Source organism: Heteronotia binoei, chromosome 4 (assembly GCF_032191835.1).
Source record: "Heteronotia binoei isolate CCM8104 ecotype False Entrance Well chromosome 4, APGP_CSIRO_Hbin_v1, whole genome shotgun sequence".
In the NCBI taxonomy this organism is placed as follows: Eukaryota; Metazoa; Chordata; class Lepidosauria; order Squamata; family Gekkonidae; genus Heteronotia; species Heteronotia binoei.
The window spans coordinates 125,908,645-125,930,947 of record NC_083226.1 but is presented as its reverse complement, the minus strand read 5'-3'; the positions used below and the strand labels follow the sequence as shown (position 1 = coordinate 125,930,947).

The window sequence follows — 22,303 nt, the reverse complement described above, 5'->3', positions numbered from 1 at the left end:
TGAAGCCAAGCGTCTGAAAGAGCTGGCTGAACAGGAACACGATGATGTGTTTTACAATCATGATGAGTTCCTGAACGAATTCCGGAAAGGGTTCCGAGCTACGTAAATATGAACTGTAATGTTGCTGGTGGACATGTATGTAAACTGTGTAAAGTGTTTTGGTGTACTGGGTTTAAATAGATTAGGAGGTGTGTTGGAGCAAGAATCTACATAAACCCAGTCTGACAGCTACAGTATGACAGCTGGTGATCTAGCTGCCAGGCTAGGTCACAGTGACCTGATCAGCAGACCGGCTTGAGCCGGCAGAAGCCAAGTGATGCAAGCTGCTGAGTCAGCACGGCCAGGATTGGCTGCTTGGACTATATATGATCTGTGTGTGCATCACGCAGGTCTCTCCCTGTGAGATGGTGGTTAGGCGAAGCACTTTGTCCGTGGAGGTGATATTGTATAGACTGCACAAGAGAGCACTTGTTGTGTATATATGTTAATACACCTTTTGGCACTAGTTGCACGTGTCTGCCTGATTTTCTTTCCTGAAGCCCTGTGTCGGGCAAGTCATCTCCCTCACTCTGCTACTCCCGCTCCGACAGATGTTTAGCCTGGAGAGGCGGCTGAGAGGTGATATGATCACCATCTTCAAGTATCTGAAGGGCTGTCATACAGTGGATAGTGTGGAATTGTTTTCTGTGACCCCAGAAGCTAGGACCAGAACCAGTGGGTTGAAATTAAATCAAAAGAGTTTCCGGCTCAACATTAGGAAGAACTTCCTGACCGTTAGAGCCATTCCTCAGTGGAATAGGCTTCCTCGGGAGGTAGTGGGCTCTCCTTCCTTGGAGGTTTTTAAACAGAGGCTAGATGACCAGCAATGAAGATCCTGTGAATTTAGGGGGAAGTGTTTGTGAGTTTCCTGCATTGTGCAGGGGGTTGGACTAGATGACCCTAGAAGTCCCTTCCAACTCTATGATTCTATGATTTAAGTAATCAGCTTCTAAGATACTCACAGATTTTCTGACTTACATGCAAGAATAGCCATTTAGTCAAGGCCCTAGGTATCCTGGGGACATTTTTCTGTATACTGCCAGACATCAGGTCAGCCTAGAATAGAGAGAGATCTTTGTCTTCATTCCACAGGCCATTTATGTTCCTGAATGCGCTGCATGTTTACACATATGAAGGAGCCAGGCTGATATACTAAAAAAAAGGGGGAAGGGGCTTCAGATCCTAGAACATAAAAGTCCTGCTGAATCAAATGTTTAGACATGAAACCTGTTCTTCACACTGGCCAACACAATGCTGCTGCAAAGCCCACCATCAAGGCATGAAGGTGAAAGCATTCTTTCAGCAATTGTACAAGCAATTGATGATGCTATCTTCCATGGGTGTCCTATGAAAACCACCCAAGCTCACTTTTCTGTAAGTCCATATAATATGTGAAGTACGTTTTCCTGAACCTACTGCCTAATTTCACTGAGTGATCCTGAGCATTATGGGAGAGAAAGGAAGTTCTCTAGCCATTCTCTTTATGCCATACACAAGCATTTCCTCATAGACAGGATTTTGGTTGCCCATTTCTGCATCTTCTCCAGCTTTCTAACATTCTTTCTGAGATAAGGTGCAGAACTATATGCAGTATTCCAAAGGCAACTGTGCTATACACATAACAGTTTTATGAAGTTAGTAATAATATTATCAGTCTCCCTCCCAGTAAGCCCTAGATTTGAATTCACCTTTTTTACACCAGCCACTAAAATACAGTGTTAGCATCATGCTAGGCCAGGGTGTTGAACTTATTTGTTATGAGGGCCAGATCTGACATAAATGAGATCTTGTTGGGCTGGGCCATGTGTGTCATGAAATGTAATGCTAGGTAGCAGAGATATAAACTTTATAAAGGACACAAACACAATTAAAGATTTTGTATCTCTCTTGTGCAATCAAGCAAACTGGGCAAAGGAAGCTCTGGCTCTTTCTGTTCCTCCCCAGGGGATAGAGGAGGGGGCAGAGCCTCAGCCAATAGAAGGAAAAAAGGCTCAGCTCAATAGCTCTGCTGTGTGATTGAGACAACCTGGCAAAGCAAGCTCTCCCTCCTCAAGTGAGGAGCCTCAGCCAATGGAGAAAACAGAGGCTTTGCTCTGTAGCTCCTGTGTAGTTAAGCAAGCCTGTCAAAGCAAGAGAGAGAGAGGGAAGAAAGCAGACTTGTTCGCGGGCCTGATAGGAACCCTCTGGGGGCCTGATCTGGCCCATGGGCCACACGTTTGACACCCCTATGCTAGGTTCTTGGAAGCCCAGGCCTAAATCCTGACTCTGCCATTAAGTGACCTTGGGAAATCACTCTCAGCTTAATCTATTTTATAGGATTGTTCTGAAGCTAAAGTGTAGTAAAGAATGCTTTTGTAAGCTGCTCCTCTACCCAATCTAGGGAAAAAGTAGGATATAAACATCTAAATTTCACCAAACTGTCCAATGGGATGCCCAAAAACTTGTCAGAACCAGCACAGTGAATGAACAAAGCAGGTCTTTCTGGCCAGCCTCCATTACTTTAGTTATTTACACTGTGTTTTCCTTTTGTTATACTCAAGCTAATTTGCTTTATTTATTTATATATATTTTATGAACTGCCCAATCCCTGCTACTTTTGGGAGGTCTCTGATAGGCTTGTGCATTTTCCAAACGTATATCCAAAAATATTTTATTGGTATTTTCAGATATTTTCAGGTATCCAGATAAATATTTAGATTTTTTTCAGAATACTGAAAATCATGTCTCAAAAACTCCAGAAATAGTTGAGAACATTCAGTGTCAGCATTTAAATATTCCCAGACATGGTCCCCCCGCCCCATTTTACAGGTTTGGTTGAGCTAGCAACAATGTCCATTATTTACTTGATCTGGCTTTGATTCTCTGATATGATATTGATGTTGGCACTGATGATTGTTTGTATTTGGAGGCTTTGGGCCAGTGGTTGCTCATGTGTGTTTGGGTACTGACTTCTTTGTCCTGGACAAACACAGTTTTTCCCCATAGGAAATCAGGGGGCACCTGGGGGTCAGTAGAATTGGACCCCTTGATCCAATTTGCTTGAAAATTGAAGAGTGAATCTTCACTGGAAAGTCAGAACAAATTTCCCTGTAATTTTAGTGTCATTTGCCTAAAAACCAGCCCCACGTAAAAGAGGCTCCCATACAGAGTAAAAGGCCTAAAATTTCAGAATTCAAAAAAGAAAATCCAAATCCGAATTCTGAACTCATATTAGAGCCTCAAATAATCTTGAATACCAATATGGAAACCCCCTGAAATCCAAATTCAAAGAACTCCAATTTTTCCCCCAAATGGCCATCCTTTGGTTCTTTGCAATCCTGAATTAGATTATCTGCAGATTTGACAACTCCAAATCATCTATGAACTAAACAGCACTAATGCCAATCAATGTTCCCTCTAAACTGCAGAGTCTTGTGAGCAAAATTCTACTTGGTGAGCTACTGAGCCTGCTGCGGCGGGGAGGGCGGGATATAAATAAAATATTATTATTAAGGTTGTGAGCTACTGGCATTAAAGTTGTGAGCTACTGCATAAATTGTGCTCTGGGGCCATTTTTCCTGAACTAAGACAAAAATGTGTGAGCTGGAGGCTAAAAATCTGTGAGCTAGCTCACACTAACTCAGCTTAGAGAGAACACTGATCCCAATACCTTAGGAACTGTTAAACAGGGACAGTGTACTGAAGAAGCAGAAAAGAGCAAGAGTGCAGTAGGACCTTAAAGACTAACAAAATTTGTAGCAGAGTATGAGCTTCTGTGACTTCAGAAGTGAGCGGCATCTCACAGAAGCTCATACCCTGCCACAAATTTTATTATAGTCTTTAAGGTCCTACTGGACTCTTGCTCTTTTCTCATGCTACAAACAGACTAACATGGTTACCCATCTTGATCTATTTCCATGAAGTGTACTAAAGAAGCTGCCAGAATAGAAGATGGGCCTAATGTCTGCGGTGAGCTGAGTCTGCATATTGTACTTGTACAGTTGTCTGAACTGGCACTGCTCTAGCAGCATATACCACTGCTACTGGATGTATGGTATCAAAGAGGCGGACATCAAAACATCTTATACCACCTGCATTCCAACCCCCAATATCCAGTGTCCTTTATAATGAGGACTCAAAGAAACAGGTAGGACATATGACACACTGGAGAAGTATAAGGTACCAATGTACCTATGTCATTAAAAGCCTCTTAAAGTTTAGAGCACTAAAGTATCTTTGCATCAAGACAGATATCCCCAATTCATTTTCATAATTCTTCATTCAAAGCTTGCCTGTCCTGCTGCTGAGCAGCATATATTCAGAGGCCTCATATGGAAATTTCATCTTCTTCAAGCCCCTATATCATATGATTGTACTTAAACATATAGTAAAATCAGTTTTAAAAGATTTTGATCAGTGCCAATAAGATCACTGTGGTGAAAGGCAACATAATTTGTCTGATACTGGAACAAGAAATCTCAAATGGAGTTTGTGAATAAATATTAGCACCAATACAAAACATCCAAAAGATTCATATAGCCATTTATTATCTTTAAAAAGACTGTTAAGACTGAAACAATAGATTTTATAATATTATTCTTACAATATGAAAATTCTTCTCTTAGGACTTTCAGACACATTACATTAAGGGATATAATGCCTCTGGAAAAGGAAGCCACAGCATATTGTATACTTTAATGTATGAATGCGCAGGAGTGAGTGGTACACCAATAAATTATCATAAAATTTTCAGACCTTAGTACTTTATGATACCCTAACATGTGAAGGATTTGTTTCAAGTATGTGTGCTCAAATGGGGAGAGAGTTCTTAATTTACAGTAACTATGCACCCCTGAACGTTCATCCATATCAAGTGACACAATATTGCACTTGGATACCCTTAACTGTAACACGTAAATAAGTCCTTTGGCATGAATACCTGCTGAGTCCATGCATTTTAATTTACAAACATCTCTATTCCACACAGCTTTCTTTACTGTAATATACAGTATTTGTGTTGTCCTGTTGGATTCATTTGCTCTTAAGGAAAACAGTAAGCCACAGTTTTTCTTCCAACAGGATGATTTTCCTCAGTACTTTGTATGGCTCAGTTGCAAGTTCATTTTCTAAGCTGTTGCCATTATTACCACCCTAGTACCTTAATACCACTAAGGTCAGCCAGTACACAATTGTTTTTTGGGCAACATGGAGCTAATGAAAACAAAAAGTCCTTGGACGTATTTCAAAACAACTCACCAACACCAATTAAGGTAACCAGTTCTAAAACTCCTTTGTGATTTCAAACATTTGCCAGAGAACTCCAAGGAAGTATTTAAAGAAAAAACTTTGATATGTTTTCTTTTGCTGTATTTCCTTTCATTTCCTTCTGCCCCCTTTGGGGCACACAGGTTTCTAAATGTCTGTCTTTAAGCCTTCATTGGGTCATGCCATTGTCAGGTACTGATGATAGAACAGCCCAAAAAGACTTGTAGAAAAGAGACAAGCAGCAATCCACCAGGTAAGAAAGGACAAGAGTCCTCGGAACAAGAGTGGAGTGAAAATGTTCTTCAGGTTACCCAGTGCCATTGTTAGTTCTAGTACAGTTAGCTGCATCTTTCCATCATCAGATGAAGGTTCAGAGTTTACTGAATTGCTCAGTGGGCTGTTCTCCACTAGAGAATCTGAATTAGAATCTGGATAAATGCCCCAGGAATAGTTTCCTAGAGAAACAAACAAAAAATGTTAATATTTAGCCCCTTTCCTTGATCATTTCTACTTACATGCTTGTAAGCTGAGTTTTCACTGTATGGGTAGTGGAATATAGCTATGGTGATCTTGCCTTCTTTCCCACCCTCGCAGGATTTTCCCTTTTTTTTTTTCTTATATATATATATATATAAAAATACTGGCTCAGCCCAGGGAAGAGGAAAAAACACCTTCTTACATTCTACTCCTGTAACATTTGAAAGTTCAAAAAAATGTTTCATTTAACTTAATGTTAATTTAATGTTTCATTTAAAATAATGTAACATTATAAATAATGAATGTTAATTTAATGTTTCATTTAAAATAATGTTTCATTTAACTTAAGGTCAGGTGGAATCAGGGGTAGGATGTATGAACAGATAATAAAAACTGAGGTAACTTTGTAATCACATTAAATCTAGATAATGTGTTGCCAGCAAGTGTTTCTGTTCTTCAACAAGGTCTTTGAACCTCTGAGGTGAGAGGCCTTCTATTCATTTTCTGCTCTAACTCGCAAGCATAGGTTTCTGAGTTTCACTGTCACTTCGTATTTACAAGACATATTTACAACCAAGTTCTCTATATCCACACACACCAGGGATTCATTCCTCTTTTAAGAGCTATCTCCCTTTTCACAGGGCAGGGATAACTTCTCTTGACTAGAAACTTTGTCCCTTTTTGGATTGAATGGGCATCTACTGTGATCCACTCACTCCTTCAGCTTCTTTCCCAGTCCACAGTCAGTGTTAAACCGTCTCGTCATCAGCTGTCAGTTCCCAACTGTCATTTCTTAACTGATGCTGCCCACAGAACTGTGCTTTAACAGCCTGTCGCTCAGAAGTTCTCAGACTCTGTTTGCTATTAACCCTTGATAGTCCATCACAACAACTTTAAGAACAGGAAAACAAGTAGCCACCTTACATGGTGAGGCTCACGGAACAGTTTCTCAAATTATGGTCACAGAAACCATGAACAACTTACGCAAAAAGAATAAAAAGAAGTTGTACATTTCCCATATGGCAGAATATGCAAACTCTAAGTACACAAATCATCTTACATTCTCGTGCTATTGTTTGGTATAAGGCTCAGCTTAGAGATAAAAGACAAAAAAGCAGAATGCACTGGTTCTGAAAGAAAGCATGTGCATATATGTTTTTGAAGAAGAAGAATTGCAGATACCCCACCCTTATCCCTGAATCAGAGACTCAGAGCGGCTTACAATCTCCTATATCTTCTCCCCCCACAACAGACACCCTGTGGGGTGGGGTGGGGCTGAGAGGGCTCTCACAGCAGTTGCAGTTTCAAGGACAACCTCTGCCAGAGCTATGGCTAACCCAAGGCCATTCCAGCAGGTGCAAATGGAGAAGCGGGGAATCAAACCCGGTTCTCCCAGATAAGAGTCCACGCACTTAACCACTGCACCAAACTGGCTCTCTTTTGGGTAGAGGAAAACATGGAAGTAAAAGATAAAAGGATTTCTTCACTGTCATTTCCTCTACTTATGCTTGTTGAGCAACACTCAATGTCCTAAACTCATTTTTCACCTTTTGTTTTTTCAACAAAAAAGTCAATTTCATTTTCCAGTACCTGCGTGGTACTGAAGAGCACTGAATAAACTGTGTGCTTTTCCAGGGGAGAGTTCTAGACATAACAGATAGTTAGTCTCTCTCTCGGCTTGACTTCGCGAACGAAGATTTAAGAAGGGTGCAGTAGTCCACGTCCGCTGCAGGCTCGCTGGTGGCTGACAAGACCAATGCGGGACAGGCAGATCCGGCCACAGTGGCTGCAGGGAAAAGTCTGATCTCTGTAGCAGCACGATTCTTCCTCAATCTCCTTTTGTCCTCAAGACCAGCTATGCGTGCGTTCTCAAAGGAAGAGACAGCCTGGTGGATGGTGTGCCTCCATGCTTTGCGATCTGAGGCTAGGTCAGACCACTGGTGATGGTTGATGCGACAGGTGCCAAGGGATTTCTTCAAGGAGTCCTTGTACTTCTTCTTTGGTGCCCCTCTATTTCGATGGCCGGTGGAAAGTTCGCCATACAGAGCAATCTTGGGAAGGCGGTGGTTTTCCATCCTAGAAATGTGCCCTGCCCAGCGCAGCAGGACGTCATATGCTGCAGAGCTGATACCGAGTGGGAGACGAGTGCAGCATCATCAGCAAATAGTAGCTCTCGGATGAGTTTTTCCATTGTCTTGGAGTGAGCCTTTAGTCGCCTCAGGTTGAACAGGCTGCCATCAGTGCGATAGCGGATGTAGACACCATCGTCATCATCTAGATCTACTGCGGCTCTTTGAAGCATCATGCTAAAGAAGATCATAAAGAGAGTTGGTGCAAGAACACAGCCTTGCTTTACACCTGTGCCTATTGGGAAGGGCTCCGAGAGGTCGTTGCAGTGTCTGACTTGGCCTCGCTGGTCTTCATGTAGCTGGATGATCATGCTGAGGAACCTTGGGGGACATCCTAAACGTTCCAAGATTTGCCACAGGCCTTTCCTGCTAACGGTATCGAAAGCTTTGGTAAGGTCGACAAAAGTCACATATAGACCCTTGTTCTGTTCCCTGCATTTCTCTTGGAGCTGCCTGAGAACAAATACCATGTCGGTGGTGCTCCTGTTAGCTCTGAAGCTGCACTGGCTCTCTGGGAGGAGTTCTTCTGCAATGGTGGGCACCAGTCTGTTCAGGAGTATTCTGGCAAGGATTTTGCCTGCGATGGAGAGCAGGGTTATCCCCCGGTAGTTGGAGCAGTCTGACTTTTCCCCTTTGTTCTTGTGTAGAGTGATGATGATTGCATCGTGAAAGTCCTGTGGTAGTTTGCCTTGTTCCCAGCAGGTGACAAGTACTTTGTGAAGTGTGCTATGTAGTACTGTGCCCCCACACTTCCAGATCTCTGGTGGGATTCCATCAACTCCCGCTGCCTTGCCACTTTTCAGTTGCTTGATGGCTTTAACAGTCTCTTCTAGGGTGGGGATCTCATCCAACTCTGTTTTCACTGGTTGAAGTGGGGTGAGGTGGATTGCTGAATCTTGAACTACGTGGTTGGCACTGAAGAGAGCCTGAAAATACTCCGACCACCGGTTCAGTATGGATGCCTTGTCTGTGAGGAGCACTTGGCCGTCTGCACTACGCAAGGGACACTGAGCCTGATATGATGGGCCATATACTGCCTTTAGGGCTTCGTAGAACCCTCTTAAATCACCAGTGTCTGCACACAGCTGGGTTCTCTCTGCAAGCTTGGTCCACCACTCATTCTGAATGTCTCGAAGCTTGCGCTGGAGGTTGCTACATGCAGCACGAAAGATTGCTTTTTTCCCGGGACAGGAGGGCTGAGCAAGATGTGCTTGGTAGGCAGATCTCTTTTTCGCTAGTAATTCTTGGATCTCTTGATTGTTCTCGTCAAACCAGTCCTTGTTTTTCCTTGTGGAGAACCCGAGGACTTCTTCAGAGATCTGCAGGACGGTAGTTTTTAGGTGTTCCCAGAGTGCTTCTGGAGAAGGGTCTGTGGGGCAACCTGCGTCCTCAATTCTTGACTGGAGTTTTGCCTGGAAGGCAGCTTTAACTTCGGCTGACTGAAGGCTGCCAACCTGAAGCTTCCTCCGAGGGATACCTCCTCTCCTGGGTGTGGGTTTAAAGTGAAGACGGAGATTGCAGCGTACAAGACGATGATCCGTATGACATTCCGCACTGGGCATTACTCGGGTGTGTAAGACATCTTGATGGTCTCTCTGGCGCACCAGAATGTAGTCGATAAGGTGCCAGTGCTTGGACCGTGGGTGCATCCAGGTTGTCTTCAGGCTGTTCTTCTGCTGAAAGATAGTGTTGGTGATGGTGAGCTGGTGCTCCGTGCAGAATTCTAGCAGGAGGCGCCCGTTATCATTGCAGTTGCCAATGCCGTGTTTGCCAAGTACTCCTTTCCAGGCTTCCGAGTCTTTACCTACTCTGGCACTGAAGTTGCCAAGGATGATCACCTTGTCCTCTGTAGGGGTCTTCCGTACGAGGTTGCGTAGATCAGCATAGAACTTGTTCTTTTCTGCAGGATCTGCCTGAAGGGTTGGGGCATACACACTGAAGAGTGTTGCATGCTGCTTGTTTTGAAGTGGGAGGCGCATGGACATGATGCGATCTGAGTGACCTGTTGGCAGGTTTTTGAGTTTGGAGGCAATGGAGTTCCTGACCATGAAGCCAACGCCAGAAAGGCGGCTCTCAGCCTTTGACTTACCCGACCAGTAGAGGGTATAGCCAGCACCATGTTCTTGAAGACTACCTTCCTCAGGGAAACGGACCTCACTGAGAGCTGCTATGTCAATATTCAACCTGAGAAGTTTGTGGGCAACTAGAGCAGAGCGTCGTTCAGGGTGACCACTGTCTACTGTGTCAAGCATGGTTCTGATGTTCCAACACACAAGCTTAAGTCTTTGCACACTTTGTGAGGCAGGTGCATGCCTTTTCTTTGTTGTTATTTTTTGACCGCAAGTAAGGATGCCCGTTGACCGTGGCTAGCCAACTGGGGTGGGGGAGACGAGCTTTGTTTAGGCCACCTTTTCTAGGCCCCTCTCCGTGTGGAGCAAGCAGTGCTGTCCCTAGATAAGGCTGCTTGGTCATTCAGGGTGCTGCCGAAAGATGCTTTCGTCTCCGGGTCAGCATCAGGCGACCAATACCCAGAACCGCCTACATGCAGGATCAGGACTGCGGCTTCCAGTGGCATCTTCCACCTGCCGTTTTGCCCCTTGCCCATCGCTGCAGGACTTGGTGTGTTGTGGGTTGTGGATGTGGATATGCCCTTCAGGCCTGCGCAGAGGAATTTTTAGGTGAAGCACAGTGTGCGCAGTACTGGCTCCACCCTTTCACCTTGGGGTCATCTGCCATGGCCCAGTAAGCTAGGACGCCGGCAGCGTGTCCTCCAGGTGGTAGGTGTTACATTAACGAGCTCTATCTGCCCGGGTTTGATGTTAGAGTTTTCCTTCTCTTGGCTGGCGAGGTTGGTGAGCCCAGCCTGCCCATCCGGTTATACCGCCGGACATTCGGTCGCACCATGACGTGGCAAACTCTGTGGGAAACGGGGGGGACCAGCGGGAAGGTGTTGCCACAGATGCAGTAATGCAGGAGAGGCCATTGCAGTGACCATCTGCCAGGCATAGCCGGACAGTGGCCACGCGGCGTTCACTACATCGGGAAGGAGAGGCTATGTATTGCGCATACACTTTCCCTGGGGGGGCAGGATACCCAAGAGGGAGGCCCCCCTCCCCCCCCCAAGATAGTTAGTATATTCCTAGGAAAAGAAGTAATTGTGGAATCAACACAGTGTGCTTTTCTCCAGTTACTTGCAAAAAATGAGAAAAAAGTTGAACCTAACAAATGGATTTAGGACCTCCTGCACAGAAAGCACAGATAAATTTGCAATCTTCTCACAATTATCAGTCCCAGTTTTATGTAAGCCCACTGAGACACTCAGTTGTTCCATTGCTTATATGCAGGAATGAGCAACAACTAACTGAATTACTGGCTGTTATGTAAGCTCATCTTCTTACACAGCTATTCCAGAATCTGGGACAGAGAAGGAAATACCTATGCAGAGAGATAGTAGACAGAGTCTCCAAAGTTTGCCATCTCTTACCAGAATACTGATCAGACATTCATGATGTTTAGAGAGATCATTAGTGAACGGTTTCCTGCATATAATGGATATTTCTTACCTAAAGTTTTCAACAGCAGTGTCATGTGAAGCAGCATAACCAAAGGGGCCACATACTGAAGTGCGATGACACAAAGGTAATAGAACACTCTAGCCACCTAAAAGCAACAATAACCTTGGATGAACTGGTGTACAAAACAATACAGACATCACAGAAGTTATCACAGCCAGCAATGAACCACAGTTGATGATAAAACAAAGTAGTTTAGAATACCTGATGCTATAGAAATCAGGCACAAGATCAAGTTGCAATTGTAAAAGCCATTGAGTCTGTTTCATTCTGCCTCACAGACATGGCCTATTGTCCAGGTCCAGCAGGTCTTATAGCACTGGGATGGAATGAAGGGGGGAGGCCAATAACAAGTGACATCCACTGCCTCAACTAAAAGCCTGGCATCGGGCACATATTTGCACATATATTTCCCTGAATCAAGTAGCAATTACTTCCTGGAAAGCAGGTGAATGGCAAATGGCATTTACCTACTCTCCTGCTGCCATAATGCTAAATTAAGTTTTCTGGCAGAAGAACCATGGAGACGCTGCTTGCAGCTTTTTCTGTCTTCTGATCTTTTATCCAAGCCAGCTAAAGCAGTGCTTCCCACTCATCATGCCACAGTCTTCTCTACCTTTAAGCAGTGCCAGGTAATTGCTGCGATAAATGTGGCAGCAGTAGGTAATGCATCTGCTCTCACCAGAGACTATGACTGTAGATTGTTCAACCACAAACACACACACGGGTGTACTGTTTGGTCATCCCTAATCACATTTGTAACTACTGGCTGCTTAGTTGTTTTAGGAGCAAATCCAAATGGAGGCATAACAGCTGAACTGAAAGAGGGTGTTTTTTTCACTAAAATAGAGATGTGTCCCTACCAATTGTACAATTGTTCAAAAGGGTTATGAATAGATCAAAGTGTTCACTATTTCAGAGCAAGAGCCGTAAACAATGTGGTAAAAGGAATTCCAGCTGCCTCTGTGATATTTTGACATCACATTAATTATTGTTTTAAAATACTTACCATTTTCTGCAGCTCAACTGTACTTATTCTGCCAACTTCCTTTTTCATTTGATCCACACATTTCTGTGCTAAATTAAGATAGGCTTGGAGATGACTGCGCATCATGGCTAACCGCAGTGCACACAAGAGAATTATGATCCACAGCCTTAGAGTATCAAATGTAGCTTCTGACATTCTGCAGATTAAAACAGGAATACAATTATTTTCTACATCATTTATGCTGTAGTCGTCAAGTATTTTGTTTTTATATAAACTTGCTGGAAGTAGTAAAATGGCATATGAGTAACAGGAGTGTCTGTTAACAATATAATCTATGCATTCAGTTTAAATGTGTTGAAATATGCTGATGTGGCAAATTTCCTTCCCTTCCTAATTTAGTGAATGATCCACCATCCTGGGCATCCAGGATATTGGGTGCGATATAACACCAAGTAAATAAAGAAAGAGCTAGTCACTTCAGTATTTTCTTACCCAGATGAAAAGAAAACAAGAAAAATACACTCTGTGTATTATAGCAAGTAATAGGATGGAACAGGAGAGTGTCAATACTATTTTTAAATGATACAATGTACTAGAGAGGACATACGGTCTCTTAACTGCTTCAAGCTTTATACTGCTGTTCAATTCCAACTCCATTAAATGTCAAGCCACTACAAGAGAGCTTTCAAACTATTCTGTACTCATTCTGAAATTATCTCATTTAATACTCCTCTCACAGTTATAAAGAGCTGGTCAGATACTGTACAACTTATAGTGGCCTGACAAGAAAGTCCAGATCTTATTATTCATTTTCCCCCCCAAGTGGCCCACTCTCTGATTTAAGGTTCTAAAATTAAATATGAAGTTTTAGGATGGCAAAATGAAGCTTTTTTTGTAAGGGGGGGAATACACTAAGCTCTATAGCAGGTGCCCATAGAACACACATCACAGAAAATGGATGACTGTCATCTTCCAATACCAGAAAACTATGGTAGATTCGATTTAATTGATCCTCACTATCAATTACGTAGGAACCTAATTTGTATGCCCTTTGCACGCACTCATGTGTACATGCACACAGATTACAGGCTGAAGAAACCAATTAGGGGCAACCCCAGTTCCTGAAGGTCTTCCAGCCATTTACAAAAACATCTCATTATAGTTTTCCAGGGCTAGCTATATCTGCCTGCAGCCTCACTCCTATTTAAAATAAATCACACATATATACATGGTGCTGTATGTTTAGACCTCTGAAGCTCCTCAAGGCCTAGAAAACCAAGTAATAAGCTGGCATATGATGTCTGTGTCTTTCTACTTTCTAGGATGCGTCAAGTAACATCTACAAAATATTATACAACCTCATCTACAAGTTACTACTGACAGTAGTCCTACTATGAAAATGAGATTAATAACCATAATGGAAATGGCACTCCCTGGATCTAAAAGGAGAGCAGGACTCAGATTGTCCAAAGCAGTCAGTATGAATTTGGGTATGGTTGCTTTATTTCATCATCACCACAGCTACCAAGACTATTTTTTAGACTGACACACAATAAGTTTACGTGATAGATTTTTCAAAAGCATCTTACAAAGGCACAGTTTCTTTTCCCAATGGTGGATTCATTATATAGTCCTTCGTAATAGGTTTAACCCACAATAAGATCATAAGCAGGGGCGATAAGAAGTTTATGTGCAGCAAAGTTCTGAAAGTTAAGAACAAAAGAAAAAACTGTTGCTCTAACAAAAAACATATTAGCAAAGTTCATGGACAGCTATGTTTTGAAAATAAAGTAGGCAGGCACAAACTACTTTGTAACTGTTCTAAGACATTATAAAAATGCATTCTAAAAATTGCCATGGTAGCAATTTTAAACGGTCTTCAAGGAAACTTTGTCTCACGGATCCCTATGAAACTTGGAGGAAAGGGTGGTTCTTCAGTGAGAGCTTCAAACACATACACACACGCACACATCTTAAAGTCCTACTGCTCAATCTTTGAGAGCTCAGTAAGCTTCAGGGGTGTTGAACTCATTTGTTATGAGGGCCAGATCTGACATAAATGACACCTTGTTGGGCCAGGCTATGTGTGTCATAAAATGTAAGGCCAGGCAGATGATTCAACAAGAAATTTCTAGGATCTTGGGATATGAATTTAAGAAAGTTGCAGAGACTTTTCTGTTGGGATTACAAATGGAAAAATTTGCAAAAGAAGATAGAACTATAATTTGGTACTTGCTTTCAGCTGCTAGGACATTATATGCGCAGTTGTGGAAGCAAGAAAAAATACCAGAGAAATGGGACTGGATTGTAAAAGTTATGACATGGAGTGAAATGGACAAATTAACAAGAATTTTAAGAGACTATGATTTTGAAGTTTTTAAGATGGAGTGGAAAAAGTTCAGAAGATATGTAGAAAAAGAGTGGAAAATAAAAGGACATTGGACAATTTTTGATAATGATTAAGTCTTAGAAAAAAGAAGAATATTAATTTTTGTTTTTATTAGTTAAGGATACCTTTAAACATTAGTACTTTAAGTAAATAATACCGGCGGGAGTCGAGTAACGGGGAGAGGGGTGGGTAGAAAGTAATATATGGGATAGATAAAAGAAGTTATTAATGATGCAAGAAATATAATTTGTTACCATATGTTACCAAATAAAATTGTTTTAACCAAAAAAACAAACAAAATGTAAGGCCAGGTGTCCTTTTTATAAAGGACACAAACACAATTAAATATTTTTTTTAAAAAAAAGCTTTAAATAAAACATGCTTCAAAGATTAGCACTCTTGCAATATTTTATTTAACAATCTCTGATAACTGAAGGAAGCAAGAGAGAGGGAGAAGGAAGCAGACTTGCTCGCAAGCCTGATGAGAGCCCTCCAGGGAACTGATTTGGCCCCTGGGCTGCATGTTTGACACCACCGCTCTACAACATTCCTCCTTGAACTAGTTCATGATCTAGGAAGTCCTCCAAAACATTTCATAGCACTGCAAAGGTTCTGTGGCCAGTGTGTGTTGAAATTCAGGGTTGCTAAGCAGTTAACACAGATGAGGAAAGCTTTCCCTGTAAGAAGAGTTTGTAATCCACAGTATAAGGTGTTTCATCTGAGATGTACAATTCTATGAGATGCGAGGCGCTAAAAAGTACAGACTTTGGAACTACAATGCCAAGTTATTTGATCCCATGGATCCATTCCAGGAGTGCTTTTTTCTAGCTGGAGAGGGGGGGAGCCTTCTGTAGACATAAGAGGCTCTTACACTGGTGGAAAAGCTCCATAATTATCAGAAGAGATAGCACAAGTCAACTGTTGATCAAAAATTTAGTCTACTAAAACACAAAAGCTGATGAAAGTTCAACAGTCTGACTGACCAATCAAGACTTCATTAAACCAAAACATTATGAGTTAACACCAAATATTTCACAATAGTTTCATTAAATCAAAACACTATGAGTTAACACCAAATATTTCACAATAGTTTCTGGTGATTGCACCACTTGTTCAGAATCTAGCTAATAGCAAGACTGCCTACCAGTTTAGAAAGGTGTCTCAAATGTCAAACTTGATGCAGATGTTCATTTCTGTTCATACCTCACATATCTCTGGGTCCAAAGACCATTTTAACCTCCTTGTGCTCTTCAGTTTCTCTACCCTCTCATCTCGACCCAAATTTCCTTCTTTTAAAATGCTTTTAACAATGATTTTAAATGATGGTTCAACTATACTTCCATTGTATTACATTTTACATAACATGCACTGAAACAGTTAACAGCAGTTTGAGAAAGGAAGTTCTATATTTTAAAAAGGCTACTATTGGAAGATCAGGTTGTGATCGGTGCAGCTTACTGAGTGATTTTTTCTGATGCTAAACTCAAGGCATCCAGATGCATCTGAGCCAGTCGCAATCCAGGGAATGTCAAAAAAGCACCAATAAGAGAACAAAGGACAGCCAGGAAGAGCTTGAATGTTAATTTAGAAACAGGCCCCCTAGAAAGAAACACATGTAAATTAGTTAAAGACATGGTACACGTTTCCATTCACACAGTAATGGGAGAGGAAACTACCAAAGCCACATTTCCCTTCAGCTCTTGAGAAATAAGCCTATTACTGAATTATACATGAAAATCAGAAATATGAAACCATAAAAATACATTATATAAGAAAACAACTTTGTAGGGGTTAGCCAAACAAACCAGACTTAACCTACTTCATGAAATTAAAAAACAACCCCAAAGCAACAAGTGGTAGTTAATGTAAAATAAGGAATTTTATTTTGTTTCATCTGCCATACCTTCAATGACCATTATTGGCCCCTATAGTACTGCTTATTTTTTAAAAATTGAATTTTATATTTTAACTGTATTTTAATCGTTTACATGTTTTAATGTTTTTTTTATGTTCATCACCTAGTGAACCTGACTGGGTGCAAAGGGGGCATTAAAATATCCTAAAGAAAATAAATAAATAAATAAATAAATAAGCAAGCAAGCAAGCAAGCAAATTACAGGGTCCATAAATTTGGACTGGAACTGACAGCCAACCACTACTTCCAATAGTTTGATTTTCTTGCTTCCTGTCCAACAGAGGCAAAGTGTCAAGCATGGTAAAAGCTCAAGGTAAATCTATGGTTTTAGGGCCCTGGTCTGTGAAACATCATGGAGGGTCAGTGTAGTTTGGCTCTCTTATTCTTTCCACCCCCCCCCCCCCCTTCTTGCTTTGTGTAGTAGAATAGTGAGAAATGAAACTAGCAGCGGGAGAAGAAGAATGAACACCTTCCCATACATTCCTACATGGGAGTGTAAGCCATCTGGGAAAGCAAGAACAAGACACTGATAACATTGAGGGAACGTAGACATTTATGATAGTTTATGTGTTGGCTGGCATTCCTTACCCTCTCCTTTGAGGATCCTTTGAAGTATGTCTTAAAAGAATTGTATCAATGTATTTATAGTATCACTCTCAAGGACCTGAACTAAGAGAGCATCTCGATTTAGCAATAAACGCAGTTTTGTATCTACTGAACTCGTTCTTTTGAAAATCGCATGCTTGACACAAAGCTGAGCTATCCTACAGGCAATAACAGTGGACAGCGGCAAGAATGTGTGTATGTGTGCATGGGGGGGATACTGTAAACCCCCTTGTTACATCAGTACCTCAGATGTATCACAGCATAGATTAGAACCCAGAGTGACTGTGACAGACACCCAACTCTTTCCCTAAGCTGCTCATTAAACTCGTGGTCACCACTTATTACCTAGCACAGTGTTTCCCATTTGTAGGGTCGTGACCCGGTACCGGGCCACGGAAGCCTCATTACTGGGTCACAAGAAAAGCCAAAGCTAGCCCTACCCCCAGCAATGCCAGCTCCACCCCATCTCTGTGTTGTGCAGAGAGGAGCTGGGCTGCTTCTCCTTCCTTCTCCCACACTCCCAGTGTTTGAGAGAAAAGCTAGCATTCACTGGCACTTTAGACCCATGAAGTGTTCTTCAAGGTATGAGCTTTCATGTGTCTTGCAGTATGTTCTTTTGGGTAGATTTCCTCGGGAGGCCTGGGCGGCAAAGAAGGGTGTGTGTGTTTTTTTCAGCCGGGAGGGGCGGGGAGTGGGCATTCCAGTATTTTTTTTTTTTTTACCAAACAACCCCTGGGCAGAATTTTTGCTGGCTGGGGTCATCTGATGGTGAGGAAGGCTTTTTTTTATTTGCCCTCTTTCTTTTCTCTCTCTCTCTGCAAGTGATGCTCTGTCTGTATTCTTGGTGCTGGGGGTGGGGAGCAACAGTGGGAGGACGTCTAGTGCCCTAGCCCCATTGGTGGACATTCTGGTGCTTTTTGGGCATTGTATGAGGGAATTTTGGACTGGATAGTCCACTGGCCTGATCCAACATGGCTCCTCTTATGTTCTTTCGATGTCTTTCTTTTCCTTTCCTTCCATTTCATTCTTTCCCTTTCTCTTTCTTTCCTTCCATTTTTACTGGATGAAACTTTTCTGTTCATCATACTGTTGTTGCAGACATAGGAGCTCTGTCAATAAAAAGTTGGCACCCCCAGTTTCAGCCTGATGGCCTTCTATGAGATTGCTGTGTGAGTGAGTGAGAGTAAGAGGTGTGGGGCAGAAAGAGATTATTGGCGATTACTACAGTATATCTCAACAGCACTGGAAGAGATGGTACTATGAACTTGGCACCATTTTACCGGTCTGGCTTTTAACAGCTGTCTGACACCAAAATTAAACTTCTCCTGCAGATATTAAAAAGGATGAAAGTAATTCACTGGCTAAGTATCTGCACAACAGGTTGCTTTTAAAGGCATGGGAAACACAGCCAGTAAAAAGCTGCAAGCCCCTCATAAATATCCTTTTTGGGATAACTGCAGAAAAACTTGTATGAACTTCATATAATTTGAAATTAATTCATTAATTGCAGTACAATTCTCTACTACCTTTCACAGCAATTTCCCAATGTTTCAACCAAAGAAAAGTATGAAAAATAGCTGTCAAAGAATTTTCTTGAAACCAAGCAAGCTTGGTTGTAGCTTGAGGCAGGGTTCCAGTAGTAGCAACTGAAGGAAAAGTCTACTAAATGTGTCAGCATATTTTGAGGTAGAGCAGCTACCAAGGCCCAGTGTGGGTGGTACACAGTGCTGGCATTCCTGATGGCAATGGCAACAGCACTCTCAACTGCATACACTGGCCAGTGCTGTTGAGGAAGGGATGTGTAGGTGGTGCAGGCAATTGAACATGGGCTTGCAAGCTGGAGAATAATACACAAACAGATATGTGCATGCAGGTGTGGGGGTGAAAAGAGAGGACTGCCCACTTTTCACCCCCATTTTGGCTCAGAATGAGTTTCAGAGAAATTTTTCTGAAAATGAATTTACTTCCAAAGAAGAGGCAGGTTTGAGGGAATGCCCTGGAAGTGACATCACAGGAAAAGGTGGAGTTTTGGTTCAGTGTGCCCCGGAAGTGACATCACTTGGTCCTTGACACCACAGGAAATGTCATAGTTCCTGTCTCCCGGCTCCACCCCCAAAGTCTCCTGGCTCCACTTCCAAATTTTAGTGGGCCACGAAGGAGAAGTGTAAAAATAACCAGGCCATGGGAAAGAAAAGTTTGGGAAACCCTGACCTAGCAGCTATGATTGTGGACCATAAGCTGCAAGTTGCTTTGACCTATCTACCAGGGCAATAAGATTTAGGAGGAAAACTGGCTTTCTGTACTTTTTAACGGTTGAACACCTAGGAAAGCACTGCAAAATAAGTTGCTCATGCTCAAATTCTATTTTGCAAAGCTATTACAGATACAGGAACTCAATCTTATTTTACATCTGGTCATTTTTTCCTATCTACAAAGAAATGTGTAGCTTAGCTTCAATCGAGGAATGTTCACAAAAGAGTGTTTGCTATCAATTCAAAATAGAGAGTAGTGGCTAGTAGTACATCAGGAAGTTCCCACACAGGAATCTAAGGTCTCAGCACAATGTTCATCATGAATGCATGCTGAGGTCTCTGCAGTTGGCATGAAGAGCAGTTCCTCATTCCCCACCCCATGTCACTTCCAAAAGCCATTTCCAATAATTTCAGAAGCTGTTTGGTAGCTAGAATAACTGTAGTAAAAATACTGAAATCTTCACGGTAGTTTTACATCAAAAAGGATATATTTTAAATAAGTAAAAACGAAAAACTCTGTTGCAGCTCTTGGTACATGTGTCTTTAGATTAGGGGCCCAAAGTCCTTAAAAGAACTAAAAATACATTCTAGAGAACAGTGGTCTTAAAATATCTCCTACTAAGTCTCACACATTTTTGTCTAGCAATTGGTAGGTTATACTTACCTTGATTCTAATCCTTGTTTCTCAAAAAATTGCACAGCACTTTCTGAAAAATTTGAGAAGCCTACAATGGAAAAATTTAGCACATGGTAAATGCAGACTTTCAAAATGCCAGCAATCAGAACATTTTAGGAGTCATTTTCAGGTGCTTGACTTTTTCCATTTGGTAATGAAAATGCCATAATGCAATTATTAACAGGTTCAAGTCTGACAATATTCCTTTACATAGTCTGCAAGAATGAAGCACCTATGTTAGTTCTTAAAGGATGCAATACATATCCATTGGGAGTGCACTGAACAAATCCTCATTGGTCTTAAATAGTGCTGGAACAGAACTGGAGAATAACCAATCTCTAAGAGAGGTACTTCAGTCAACTGCAATGACTGAAAAAGTGCTCAGAAATTAAAACAAGTTAGAAGCTGAAAGAAGGCAACAGTAATAGTAAAATACAATAACAGTAGAGGCATCAAAAATGAAGAAATTCATACACACACACTGTTAAGTTAACCAGAATACTGCTATAAGAAAGTAGATATTACCTGATTCAAGTCCAAATTCTAAATAGTTTTCTGTTACTATTAAAATTGCCATTGCTTTAACAAAGAAAAAGAAGCCGAATGTTACACAGAGTGATCTTTCTCCTGCATCTTCTACTCTGAAGTAGTGTGAGGTCAATGAGAACAATATTTTGCTACATGAGAAGAGTCAAGGAAAGCACATTTTGTAGAGTCCTAAGATCTACCTCAGTATGTTGGCACTGCATGAAATCATATTCAGAGAGTCAAGTGTATTACTTAGGAAATCATAAGTGAACAAATTCATTTAATTAAGTACTAAGGAACCTGAAGGCCTGGAGTCAAATAACAAATTTTAAGCACTGAAGGGAACATTGGGTTCTGGTTCCATAAACAGCAGCCACTCCTCCCTCCCGCCTGTCCCGCCTGACAAGCTTAAAGCAGCTGAAAACTTTTAAACAGACTGTAGCACTGAATATAAAAAATGCCACAAGCTATGAGTTGCTGTTTGGATTTCAGTCATTAGTTGGAAATCAGTTTAATTTCAAAGAGACCTTCCAATTGCCAAGTACTTGCTTGAGACTGGGCACAACATGGATCGATGATCACTACAGATGTTTCTTTTCTTTCATTTTTAAGAAAGATAAAACTTTTATATGCAATACAAGCAATTCAGTTAGAGCCAGATAAACTGTAGATATCCACAGCTGCCATTTTAATTAAATTCACTTGGTTAAGAAATTAGACACATTTGATATTCCATTAGCTAATTAAAGACTTCAGTATTTCTTATCAGAACCTAAAGAGCTTAACAGTTTCATTTTCAGAGACTGAGTACATAAAGGTCATTTGAGGCCATGACGATACAGACTACTTTCCTTGTCTTATGACACCAGCACAAATGTTCCAAGACAATTTAATAGGAACCTCTAGCTTTATTTTTGGTGAATCAGCACAATACCACAGAATGCTATCAGAGAGTGTTGATACAAATTCTTAATTCCATCCAATACATCTAACAATTGCACGCAAATCATTGTATTGTCAGTTCAGGATGTCTGAATTAACATGTAGTTATTCCCCCAGTGCACCAGACCCTTTATAGAGTAAATGAAATGCATCTCATCTGGACCTTCACTGGGATACTACCAGACTCCTTGGGTTGAACTCTGGATCATCACAGCCTCTTCCTGCTTGAAAATGTGTCACCGGACATTTTTATAACTGGCAGCAGTTATGGAAACAGGGATTAGCTATAGGATGGGGGAAGCTTGTCTTAGCAGTAGTATGTGCGAAAATGATTTAGGGGTCTTAGTGGACCATATGCTGAACATGAGTCAACAGTGTGATGTGGTGGCTAAAAAGGCAATGCAATTTTGGGCTGTATCAACAGAAATATAGTGTCCAGATCATGTGAAGTGATGGTATTGCTTTACTCTGCTCTGGTAAGATCTCACCTGGAGTACTGCCTACTTCTGCCAGGGCAGGACCAGTAGGCATAGATCTCCCTCTAGT

At 41.6% G+C, this 22,303-nt stretch overlaps 1 protein-coding gene across 2 annotated transcripts in view; it reads right to left on the bottom strand.

Annotated features, from left to right (window-relative positions):
* Positions 1–4,548: 4,548 nt before the first annotated feature.
* Positions 4,549–22,303, bottom strand: part of TMEM161B (transmembrane protein 161B) — a 40,541-nt gene continuing 22,786 nt past the window's right edge. For both annotated transcript variants that reach the window (XM_060235728.1, XM_060235729.1), the window contains exons 6-12: positions 20,813–20,964; positions 20,276–20,336; positions 16,297–16,437; positions 14,039–14,152; positions 12,471–12,645; positions 11,453–11,549; positions 4,549–5,738 (exon numbers count right to left, since the gene is read on the bottom strand). In XM_060235728.1, the coding sequence (XP_060091711.1) occupies positions 5,461–5,738; positions 11,453–11,549; positions 12,471–12,645; positions 14,039–14,152; positions 16,297–16,437; positions 20,276–20,336; positions 20,813–20,964 (1,018 nt within the window). In that variant the 3' untranslated portion in view covers positions 4,549–5,460. The remainder of the gene's footprint in view (positions 5,739–11,452; positions 11,550–12,470; positions 12,646–14,038; positions 14,153–16,296; positions 16,438–20,275; positions 20,337–20,812; positions 20,965–22,303) is intronic.